We start from the raw sequence: 12,762 nt of genomic DNA, 5'->3' as shown, positions 1-12,762 counted from the left end.
TATTAGTTCTTTTATTTTTCTGAGGGTAGGGTGAGGTTGTTATGTAACAAGAGAGAGAGCATGATGTTCAACCGGAAAGGAGCAACACTGGTCTCAAAGCAGGACACTGTGGGAAGAAGGGACAGCTCTGGTGTTGATTTCAAAACCTTGGAACTGGAGGAAAAAACAGCCATGCCTGCAGATCATCAAAAAGACCCTATTTGAGAATGTTTTTAAAAAATTCCTGTACCTCTGGGTAAAAAAGGAACACATGTTCAAGGTAAACCATACAGCACAGAGCTGCAAGGCCTGGCTGTCAAAATGAAACATTAGGACAAACGTTCCTCAGAAGGCAATGACTTTGAGGAGGAGGAAGATAGACTCACAGACTTTAGGGTCAGAAGGGACGACTGTGATCATCTAGTCTGACCTCCTGCGGCCACATCTGAACAATCTGGATCAATTGGGTAGTAAAACTTATTTTTGCATTGTTAAAGAAATGCCTACCCTGTCTTACTGTGCCAGTAAATGGTTATTTAGATTATTGTTTGCAGTGTTATTTTAAACATGCTGGTCCCATGATATGAGACAAGGTGAGTGAGAATCCGAATCTGAACCAGAGTCACAGCCCAGATGCCAGAGCCAATAGTCAGAGTCAGAGGCCAGGAATCTGAGCTGAGGGTCAGAACCAGAACAAGGCAAGGCAGCGGCAGGCTGTGGCCAAGACAGGTGCAGGGCTGGAACAAGACAGGAAAAAGCAGGCACAGAAGCCATCACAGCCATGGGCAAATGCTTTGAGCAGCCACCAAACTGTTGCTGCTGGCTTTAAGCCAATCATGCAGCCTACTACAAGTGAATGAGTTTTATACAAACTTCAGCAGCTGTACACTGATGTAACTTTCGTTGACCAAAGGTGGTAGTGAAGATGTGCCCACCATGACTTCACTCATGGATCCTACTAAGTCTCCCAGCCTTGGTTAACTTCCTCTGCAACTCTTAAATCTTCTTGAACCAAATATACTTTGCCAGCTGCCTTCCTACCTCATTTATGTCTGCTACTCCTTGTCAAGTATTCAAGTCAGCCACAAGAATACCTTTGTCTCCTCCATCTTCCTTTCTCCTCTGATGTTTGTGGTTGTACGGGATTGAAACTTTAATGAGTGCCCCTGGGCATTATCACCTCTACATACACACAAATGGCTTGGGTAGAGAAGGGAGTGCTGTTGAAGGTGCTGCCAGAAAAGTGAAGGACAAAGGATAAATTCCAAGACCAGAAGGAACCACTATGATCATTTAGTCTGACCTCCTGTATAACTCAGAATTTCCCCAACATAACTTGTAGAGCACATATTTTTTAAAACATCCAGTGTTGATTTAAAAACTGCCAGTATGTCTCAGCACGTATATGCTTCCAGGCAATAAGTTGTTACATTGTTAATTTTTTTCAAAAGCCAACATTGTTCTTGAAAAACAGATGGTTCTGAACTTTAATAGTCCTCAATTATAGAATGAAATTGTAGATTTGTTGCAGAATAAAAATATCGTGTTAATGGACTAGACGATATACCAAATCAAGGTGAAGCTGCTATGCAATGAAATCATGAAAATATATACCATAATACATTCTGAACAATTCAACTGAAGAATCATTCCATTTCTTGCAATTGCAGTGCCATGCATCGTACAATGGTTTAAAATTAAATTAGTGACAACTCAAAATATTGCAGAAATCATTCTGTTTGTTTTTTACATAATTCCACAGATCAGTAATTCAACTCTTTCCAGATGCTATTGCAAAGAATATTTCCCAGGAAAATTACAAGTGTTTCACATCATGAGCCACAATCGGAAATGAAGAAACCACAACAGGGTGCAGCCCTGAATCATGTATCAACTTACTTATTACTATTTTCCTTTACATTACTGCAGTGGATAAAAGTATGCCGACAGTTGAATACAAAAGTAGTCATTTTCATAGATTAGCTAGCATCTCTCCAAGAGAGCATCTTGGTATAGCATCCTTATTATAAGTGATTTCAGATGGTAACCAATAATCCAAGGGCACTTTACAATTTAAGTGATGAAATAAAGTTCTCTCCTAAAGTGTTTAAAAGACAGAGTAAGCAAACATGAGATGATCTCTCGTTAATTAAATATTTGCATAGTTTTGTATCTTTAATAAGAACATAAGTCATTTGCACCATGTGTTAATTGTTCTATAGTTAGTGTTCTAGTGTAATTTGAATATACTTTTAATATTTATTAGCAAGATTTTCATCATGTTTCTCCCCAATATGTGATGATATCCTCCTACAAGGTTTAACTATGCTAAATGTATCCATGACATCAGTTATTAAAAAAAACCCAAACCCTTATAATGTTGACTCAAAGACACTTATAGGAGAGAACTCAGAACACCCAAAATACTGCTGTGACACCGAGTACCTCAAAATAACACTCTGCACTCCCATATTCACCAGTTATATATGGTTATGATACATTTTATACAAAGTATGCCTTGTGAGATATTGGAAAAGTCATCATCTGTTGAACATTACTGTTCTGTTGAAATGTATGCATCATTGCTGTATAAAATTTTAATATGTATTTGTTACTGAAACAAGTTGAGAGTTTGGGAAAAGGCCACAGACCAGTTCCTTAGAAATAACAAAGGAACTGTAAACACAAGCCTTACATGTCAAGTCTCATGTATACAGAAACTGCAAGCAAGAATTTGCAATTCATACAAAGGACTGAGTGCTGTGCACCTAGGCACCTAGTCTATAAGTACCTACACCTGGGGAACAAATATTTAATAATGGGTACTTCAGTCTAACAGAGAAAAGCATAACACAATCCCATGGCTGGAAGCTGAATCCAGACAAATCCAGACTAGAAGTCAGTCATAAGTTTTTAATGGTGATATTAATTAACCACTGGAATGATTTATCGGGGATCATGGTGGATTTTCCATGACCGACAATTTTTAAGTCAAGATTGGATTTTTTCTAAAAGATATTGATCTAGGAATTGTTCTGGAGAATTTCTATGGCCTGTGCTAGGACATCATACTAGATCAGGGGTTGGCAGCCTTTCAGAAGTGGTGTGCCGAGTCTTCATTTATTCATTCTAATTTAAGGTTTCGTGTGCTAGTAATACATTAACGTTTTTAGAAAGTCTCTTTTATAAGTCTATAATATACAACTAAAACTATTATTGTATGTAAAGTAAATAAGGTTTTTTTAAATGAAGCTTCTTAAACATTTTAAATTAAATTAAAATGCAGAGCCCCCCAGACCAGTGGACAGGACCCAGGCAGTGTGAGTGCCACTGAAAATCAGCTTGCATGCTGCCTTTGGTACGTGTGCCATAGGTTGCCTAACCCTGCACTAGATTATCACAATGGTCCGTTCTAGCCTTAGAATCTATGACAGCAACAAAATAGCTGAGACTAAACTATCTTGCTTTTCAGAAAGACTTGACCAGACTACAACAGCAGAGCTGCAAAGAACCAGGTACAATTCTCCAACACGATATATTAAATTAGCACTAACGACCTCACGTAATACTGACCACACAGAAAAGGAAGGCAGAGAAGAAAACATGAAATAATGACATTTGTATTTAATTTCAAAATTTAAAAGGAACCATTACAAAATAAAAATTTTTAAGTGTGATTTGTATCTTTTATTCGGTTGGGAAAGGTTTTCACTTCACTCAGCCTAGGTAATGAAAGTATACTAATATGTTTCATGCTGTGGTTCTCACGTATTAACACAATAAATTTGTGTTTGGGTCTCCATTATAGGGGAATATTTTAATTATGTCTCATTAAAATGTTAAAAAATAATAATAAAGTAACAAAAAAAAAACCACATACAGAGGTCCATTATTCAGCATTTAAAAAAAAAATCAATGCAGTATTTAGTTCTGGCATGCAACAGCACAAGCCCAACATGAGTGCAGGCAATAACAAACACCAATGCTAATCTTTTCACTGCTGCTGAACAATAAACACTTTTGAATGGACTTCTTGTGAAGGGGCACCACCTTGCTCCAGTGGCAAGGGGACGAACAAACTCTTCTGAGCTCATCCAACACTAACCAGGCACACCTGTAAGGCCTGCTTTGCCTGAATGCAGGGGGCAGAGGAGTTTAAAAAGGGAAAACCTGCCACAGGGAGAGGACTGCTACACTTCAGAGACTGCTGACCTCAGATGGAGATCAGCTTCACTGCCCTTGGAGCTGCATGGACCAGTTGCAAAGAAGAATGTCTCAAGAGTAGAGGCTGGAGGTAGGCCTTAATTAAAGGCAACAGACCCACTGAAACATGGCTAAGAGACAGACCACCTCACCTTTCTTTTCTGTCACTTGAATTACCCTCTCATATAAGGGAAAGTTCCTTTCTTCTGTTTGTTTTGCTTAGAGAACCACTCATATGATATGAACTGAAGGAGGACATAAGAAACTTAAAGCAGGGTCTGGTGGGAACTTTGGGAGGATAGGGCCTACCCTCACTCCTGAATACAAGGACCTCACAATGTGGACTGGAGGAAATGGACATGCATCTAACGAAGTGGATATTCACCCACGAAAGCTCCTGCTCCAAAACGTCTGTTGGTCTATAAGGTGCCACAGGACTCTTTGCTGTTTTGACTGGAGGAAAGTTTTTCTTAATATTACCTACTATATCCAAGAACACTAAAAAGCTAGACACCAAAAAAAAAACCAAAAAAAAACAAACCACCACCCACCTGTGTATTTGAATAAAAAAATTAATGGATCAAATATATGCACAGTGAATCTTTCAAAGACATGACTTACAGAGAGAGGCTGAGGGAAGCGGGGTTATTTAGTCTACAGAAGAAAAGAGTGAGGGGGGATTTGATAGCAGCCTTCAACTACATGAAGGGGGGTTCCAAAGAGGATAGAGCTAGACTGTTCTCAGTGGTGGCAGATGACAGAACAAGAAGCAGTGGTCTCAATTTGCAGTGGGGGAGGTCTAGGATGGATATTAGGAAACACTATTTCACTAGGAGGGTGAAGCAGCACTGGAATGGGTTCCTTAGGGAGGTAGTGGAATCTCGATCCTTAGAGCTTGACAAAGCCATGGCTGGGATGATTTAGTTGGTGTTGGTCCTGCTTTGAGGAGGGGCTTGGACTAGATGACCTCCTGAGGTCTCTTCCAACCCTAACATTCTACGATTCAAGGAAACGCTGTGATATGTTCTCTAAGTTAAAAAAAAAAAAAAAAAAGGCTTGGAATCCTGCAGTCTTTCATAGGAAGGCCATGTGTATGCTATCGGGACAATAATGGCATTGCTACCATGCCACAGCTCTGCTGGTATAATCCTGTAGTGTAGATACGACCTACAGTGACAGAAGGGGTTTGTTCATCATTGAAGGAACATCAACTTCCTGAGGAAAAGAAGCTAGGTCAGTGGAAGCACATCTATACCAGGGGTTAGGTGAGCACAGTTACAGTGCTCAGAAGTATGGATTTTTCATACCCCTGAACGCTACAGCTACACTGTCCTAGATTTTAAGACCAGGCCTAAGCATCAGACCAGGCCTATGAATTAGCAAATTAAAATGTTTTATAACAATACTGATTTTTTTTTTTTTTTACTTTGAGGTACTTACCTTTATTCATCCTGCTGTGTTACAGCCAATAAAACATTCCATCCATGTCAAAAATCATCCCAGCAATTACCTTTAGTAAAATACAGAATATTGAAGTATTCTGGTCTACTGTTTATTCACAAAGGCACAAAATAATTCCTGGGCATTGTACAAAGGTACTGTGACATGTATTTTAGAAAGTAGTAAATACTGCTAAAGTAGAATCCCATTAAAATTTGTTTTCCTGAATGGTACTAACAGATAATTGATTTCTAGTCTAAAACTACTTTTAATGTACTTTAAGCAAATCTACTTCTAGCAAAATTACAGCAATAAGTACTTTGAATTAATATTGCTAAAAATTAAAATCTAAAGCATCACAAGTTTTTTTCATTTTAAAAACAATACCTAACTTTTAATTCTATAGTTTCAATAATCTTTCCAGCTAAAAACTTTTCAAATTAACATGGCATTCTCGCACAATAGTCACACATTCATATGATCTGACATTATACCCACCTGCCAGCAAAGAACACACAAAACTAAAGGTTTTGACCCACATGTTTAAACATTAAAATATTTCCATAAATGACACATTACCTCTTTAACGGCACATAAAAATCCATGAAACAGCTCAGGGTGCATATAAAGAATGTTCGAGTTTAATGTAGCATAATCATAATGCCTGCATGTTAAAAAAAACAAGAAACAGTCAACTGTATTTCTAAAACGTTCCATGAAAATAAAGCCAGAAGTATACCCTATTTGCTTAATTGGCCAGTGTTCGTGTCCTTAACAAAACTACAATAAATATAAAGGCTGCTCAAGAAACCAACATTTTTCTTCCTACAGGTTTGGAAAAAAATATTTTTACATCATGTAATATATCAAGTACCTCAAATTCCCATTATTCTGACAAGCACTGAGAAGAGTTAACATCTGAATTGCAGTCATACAGCAATATCATTTTTTCCGACCTCATAAGTCATCCCCACCCAAGAAAAGTCTTATTCAACTATAATGCTATGTAAAAATATTACAAATGCACATTTTAGTACATCAGCATACGTCTTATATTGCAAACTTAATGATAACAGTTGTATAACTGTCATCATAACTCATTTCCTCTCAGTTGCAACTTTCAGAAAAATTCTTTCCTGGCCAAAAATGTCCATGTTTGATGTCAGCCAAAAGGCTTCTGGGTTTTTTTTTAAGTCAGAAGAAAATAAGTTACCACAGTAGGAAAAAACACACACTTCTGCTTTGAGAAGAAATGTAAAATTTCATTCTGAATACAAATAAAGGGCTGAACTCTCAACTTCAAACAGGACTAGCACTCAATGAGGTGAGTTTGAGTTTGAAAAGGAAATACTGAGACAAGCTACTCTATCTACTGAATAGTCCAATTTAAAACCTATGACATTGCACACAATTATTCTATAACTCCATAGTGCCATAGTATTTAAAGGCTAGGTGGTTAATGTAAATTGATGTATTATATGGAAAACATTCAGTTAACATTAACAATGAGAGCAAGATAGTAGCTGGGGGGAGAAAGCAAAATGACTGACATAAGAGATAAAAGTCTTAAAAGAAAAGATGTTGTATAGAATTTTTCTTCAGGCCTGGTACTGGTGTAATTTTTCCACCAAAGCAAAACATTCAGAAAATAAAGCCAAATTGTTTGCTTTTCAAAAGTGTTTAATTCCAACTCCCCTCCCACTGAATACACTACTACAATCTCTCCAAAACTGCCTCTTCAACACTCCCTTTTAATTCTTCCATTTTCATTTTCAGGTCTTCCTCCATGGCAACTATTATACTTGGAATTCCCTCCTATTTATTTTTTAGTGAGGTAAAGACTATATACTCTTTTTTATGTGAATTCAAAAACTGGTGGGTTTCGAGCTTTGCAACATCCATGAATGCTATGTCCCTTCTGATAGCATGGCACAACTGAAAATCCTTAGGCTTTAGAGGAAACCTTATAAAGCTGTAAAAGCCTCACATCCATCTGGTGGCTTACAACTAATATTTATACTTTATGGGAGAACTGTCAGCGTGTAGTACTGTGGTCCCCAAACTTTGCATGGTGGCACCCCTGCTAACCCTGCCCATGGCCCCTCACCACCAGGAACCAGGGCTGCAACTAAGGGAGGCATGTGGACAGGAGTAACGGGGCTGAGCCTGGGGTCACAGCTGGGGGTGGGAGCAGGGCCACAGTTGGCAGCCAGTGCCATGGCAGAGCTGAGGTGGAGCACAGCCAAGTGGCACTCCCTTCCCATCTCCTGTGGGGGCTGGACCAGGCCCTGCCACACACAACCTGAATGTTCCTCTGCACTCATCTAGGGAGTGATAATACAGAGAGCTGGGTCTTGCCACAGACTAGCTCTGTAATCTTATACACCCCACATTCTCTTTCTGTACCCTAGTTTCACCAAATATAATGCATCCTTGCTTCTCACATGAGATTTAATTCAGTACCATTTGTAAAGCACTTTAAGATCCATGAATGAAAGCCACTGTACAAATCTCAATTACTATAACTTTTAAATACTGAATGCTAACATAGTGGATCTTTCCACATGACTTGAGTATAAACTTGCATCTGATGGCACTTAAGTATATTGGAGCACAGCATGTTTCTTTCACATTTGCACATTATACACAACTCAAAATCTGACTTATACCAAGGTTTTTGTATAGCTGCATTATGGCTGGCATCAGCACTTTGGTGTGCATAGCAAAAATTCAGCAACTCTTAGCATTAGAAACTCAAATCTATGAAGGCCTATTCTACAAATATTCAAACTTCGGCAGAGCTAGCTATATTGTTTAGGGTGTGAAAAGGTCACATCCCCTGGGAGATGTGTTAAGCAGACAAAAACCCCAGTGCAGACTGCACTACTGACAAATTCTTCTGCAGACCTATCCTCTCTTGGAGAGATGGATTTACTACAGTAACCAGAAAAACCCTTTCTGTCACACCAGTATCTACACTACAGCTCTGCTGCAATTGTAACGTTACAAGTGTAACTATACCCCAGAACTCAAGTGCGTTGTAGATGTGATGCATTTCAGTGTCACTGCCAAGCAGCGTCACGCTGACCATACGCAACGCACAGGGCCGGCCTTAGGATTTATGGTGCCCTAGGTGAGGTTATTAAACTGGTGCCCCTGTGCCTGATCTGCTCTTAGCAACACAAACATAAGCTTATAGTATTGGAAAACTTGCCACATTCACATTATTAAAACCAGTTTAACTTAATTAAGCACACTGTAATGCTGATGGACTAGCACTAAAGAAGCAGCACTATAGAAAAAATTCTGATATGACAGAATGATGCAAATAATATATATTTTTTTAATTTATCAAAATTTTATTGGAAATTTATATGAAGAGGTATTGAAACAAAGATTTGTTTTTAATTAAAAGCAATCTTTCTGTCTTTTTTGGCTGCAAAATCAGTAATAATGTCATCGTATGACAAAGACAAAGTTGTGTCTTGTTCGATCGCAAGAATAGCAAGACCAGTCAAGCGTTCCTGACTCATTGTAGAGTGGAGATAGTTTTTAATGAGATTTATTTTTGAGAAACTCTGTTCTCCTGATGCTTCTGTTACAGGAATTGTCAGTAGAATATGAGTGGCAATGTACACGTTAGGATATATGTCAACAAATTTGCGGGTATGAATAAACTGTACAATGTCCATCACCGATTTTGCATGTGGCAACATTGATGACAGTGTACTCAATTCTTCGTACAGTTCAAGTCCATTTAAATCAAAACTATCACCATGCTTCAGGAGGCTCTCTAGATTCTTGCACTTTGTCATTAGTTGCTCTTGTTTTCCTATTTTGTTGAATTTAATTATGTCATACAAAAATCCAAACTGTTCATGGTGTACTTGCAAGGTATTAAACCTTTCATCAACAGCAGATACTGCTTTATCCATCACAACATTAAAAAATTCAACCTCAAATTTCTTTTCTGGATCGTCTATGGGCATGATCTGCTGTACAGATTCTTCACAAAGAAGTGTCCCTGGCCTTTTTAACTCATATTAACTATGTATTTACTTTATGAACGTTGGAGAAAACATTGTGAAAACGTAAAACATTGGCTGCCCAACTTCTGGGCTGGCAAAAGTTATACTGACTCACAGGGAAAAAAAAAAGCAGGAGAATCTTAGTACAACATATGGTCACTCTATACCAGGGGTCGGCAACCTTTCAGAAGTGGTGTGCCAAGTTCACTGTAATTTAAGGTTTCTCGTGTCAGTGATACATTTTAATGTTTGTAGAAGGTTTCTCTCTATGTCTATATTATATAAACAAACTATTGTTATTATCTGAGGTCTTGGCCACCAGTCCTGCTCAGGCCACTGCCAGCTGAGTAAATGACACCCCAAACCGGCAGCGGGCTGGTGGCTGGAACCCTAGACAAGGATCCCAGGCCCTGCTCAGCCCGCTGCTGGTCTGGGGTTCTGACCACCAACTCCTGCCAGCCAGGATCCCGGCCGCCAACCCCCCCTCAGCCCGCTACCAGCCTGGGATTCTGCTCACCCAGGCTGGCAGGAGGCAGAGTGGGGCTGGCGGCTGAGCTCCTGACTGGCAAGGGGCCGGCAGCCGGAACCCCGGAGTAGCAGTAGGCTGAGTGCTACTGGCAGCAGACTGAGCCACTCAACCTCCCACCGGTCCTGCTCAGCCCGCCACCAGCCCACTCAGCCCACTGCCGGCTGAGTGAATGGAACCCCAGGCTGACAGCAGGTTGAGTGGTTCAACTGGCCTGCTCAGCCCACTGCCAGCCTGGGATTCCTTGGGGGTCCCCAGGCCAGCAGCAGGTGCTGAGTGGGGCCGATGGCTGGTATCCCAGCTGGCAATAGGGCAGCAGCCGGAACCCCCGAGCAGTGATGGGCTGAGCCGCTCAGCCTGCTGCTGCATACCATCAAAAATCAGCTCACCTGCCATCTTTGACAGGTGTGCCGTAGGTTGCCGAACCCTGCTTTATACACTAGTAAGGAGATGAGCATATTACAGTTGTTGGAGGGCTCTTATCAGGAGTAACAGGCTATAGGAAAGTCAGTCAACATTTTTTGTTTCTCTGATGAAAACTGACCCACTCTCTGCCTCAAACCAAACCTATCACTAATAATTGTCAACAACTTAATTTTCTGTTTTTGGCTAAGATATTGATTTAAAAAAAAACACTGAAATTGGATTCAGGATTGTTATTTGGGGCTTTGTCTTATATAGGCACCAATTACCCCCACCTAGAGTGACCAGACAGAAAGTGTGTAAAATCAGGACAGGGATGGGTGGGGGGGGGGGGGTAAAAGGAGCCTATATAAGAAAAAGACCCCAAAATTGGGACTGTCCCTATAAAATAGGGATATCTGCTCACCCTACTCCAATTTCTTATCCTGAATTTTCACACATCTGGCTAACCCCAGCCAAGCCCTGTGTGACATTCCAATTCTGGCTGCCTGCCCAGGAAGTGAGTTACTGTCACTTTCATTCCTCAGCGGGCAGCTAGCCAGCCCTCTCCCCACCTACCCCCAGCACCTCACCCAACCCAGCCCTGACGGAGGGGAGGGAGGAGAGAGAGAGGGGTGCTCCTGGGGAGGAGGGAGAAAGGAGGGGGTGCTCTGTGGGGCATGAGGGAGAAGAATGGATGTTATGGGAGACAACAAATGATACTGGTTCCAGAGCCACAGAGCCTGCCTCACCTGACCTCAGCCGGGGAGAAAGAGTCACACTCACAGGTGAGCTCCTTTCCCAACCCCTACCCCCCCCCCCCTTCCCAGAGACCCCAGCAGCCAATCCCATTCCTCAGACTGTGCTGCATTCGGCTCTCTCTAGGACCCAGCAGCCCTGCTTCTACACTGTCTGGGCTGCCTGGAGAGTGGTGAACTCAGGGAGAGCGAGACCCTACGCGGCTACGGCCCTGGCAACGCATACATCGCCTGGAACCACTTCTAAAGTCACGCTGCTGTCTCCATGGGAGAACCCTGTTGACCCACCCACAGCGCAACCACCCTGCCCATTAGAGGAGAAACAATTTGAAAATTGTTCTCTCAGACTTAAAAGTCCCACTCCTTGGCACCGCCACGCCGGGCGGAAGCGAGGCCTGAGGCGGCACCCAACCCGCAGAGGGCAAGCTGGAAAGTACCGCCACGACCAAAATGAGCGGCAACAGCAAAGGCAGCACGTGACGGAAGCAGGGCCCTCAGCCGTCCCGCCGTGACAGAGCGGCTGGGCGGCGCAGGATCTTCCGGAGACCGCTCAGGCCCGGCAGCAGCCGCGCGGACTCTGTCTCCGCAAGCTACAGCCGCGCGTCAGGAATTAAACAACCGGGCAACCCAGTAAGACGCCGGGCCCCGTGAGGAGGCGGGGCAGGGCCCTTCTCGGGCCGGTGTGTGTGTGGAGGGGTTGGTGCCCAGTAACCGGTCACCCCAGGGAACTCTGCCCCCGCTCACGGCCACCGCTTCCCCGGGCACCGCCCCCCGGGACCAGGGCCGGCAGGGCGGTGTCCGAGCGCGCACGCCCAGGAGCTGCCCCGCCACCCCGAGCGCGAGGCCGCCACGTCCCACCCCCCAGACAGGACCCGTAATGCTAACAGCGGGGGGGAAGGGAACTTACAGCTCTCCCTCTGCGTGCCTGCGTCACGCCGCCAGAGCTACGGCGCGCCTTGACGTCACGCCGCCCCGCCCCGCGGCGGCCACTTCTTGTCTTTCCTCCCCTTTCACCGGCCATCCTCTTCTCCGGTATCTTTGTGCGCAGGCGCGACCTGTGCTTTCTCGCCCTGCCCGGAGTTGGCGGGAAGGCGAAGCGAGGCGGGGCGGGTGTCGCGTCGCCCTCGCTGAGGGAGGAGCGGTGAGGAAAGGGCCACTGGGTGTGGGGCCCGCCGCGGGGGCGGGTAAGCAGACTGCAGCCGCGCTCCCTTACTGCTGAGGGAGTCAAGGAAAGTGGAGAGTAAGAAGGAGGTGGAAAAAGTGCAGGAGGGGTGGGCAAAGGGGTAGGACAGTAAAGAGAAAATAAAAATGTGAGGCTAGGTGGAGGTATAGGTAACTGGAAGCACATGCATAAGAGAAAGGCAGAAGGGGAGAGAGAAGGAAAAGTAGAGCCCCTTCTGAACAGCCAGTAGAGAGGTGCACAATT

At 43.0% G+C, this 12,762-nt stretch overlaps 1 protein-coding gene across 11 annotated transcripts in view; it reads right to left on the bottom strand.

Annotated features, from left to right (window-relative positions):
* The window catches only part of ZNF438 (zinc finger protein 438), a 90,652-nt gene extending 78,290 nt beyond the window's left edge, over positions 1-12,362 (bottom strand). For 7 of the 11 annotated variants that reach the window (XM_050939045.1, XM_050939044.1, XM_050939048.1 and 4 more), the window contains exons 1-3: positions 12,244-12,362; positions 6,202-6,286; positions 5,623-5,692 (exon numbers count right to left, since the gene is read on the bottom strand). Coding sequence is in view for 1 of the 11 variants with exons in the window: in XM_050939049.1 (XP_050795006.1) it covers positions 5,623-5,632 (10 nt within the window). In the remaining 10 variants the exon portion in view is untranslated. Of the gene's footprint in view, positions 1-1,020; positions 1,212-5,622; positions 5,693-6,201; positions 6,287-8,643; positions 8,718-11,773; positions 11,897-12,243 lie in introns of those variants that run through there. The other 4 variants (XM_050939046.1, XM_050939041.1, XM_050939042.1 and 1 more) reach the window with 4 other exon arrangements.
* Between the last annotated feature and the right edge of the window lie 400 nt (positions 12,363-12,762).

Source organism: Gopherus flavomarginatus, chromosome 2 (assembly GCF_025201925.1).
Source record: "Gopherus flavomarginatus isolate rGopFla2 chromosome 2, rGopFla2.mat.asm, whole genome shotgun sequence".
Classification (NCBI taxonomy): Eukaryota; Metazoa; Chordata; order Testudines; family Testudinidae; genus Gopherus; species Gopherus flavomarginatus.
This window is presented reverse-complemented; position numbering and strand designations above follow the sequence as displayed.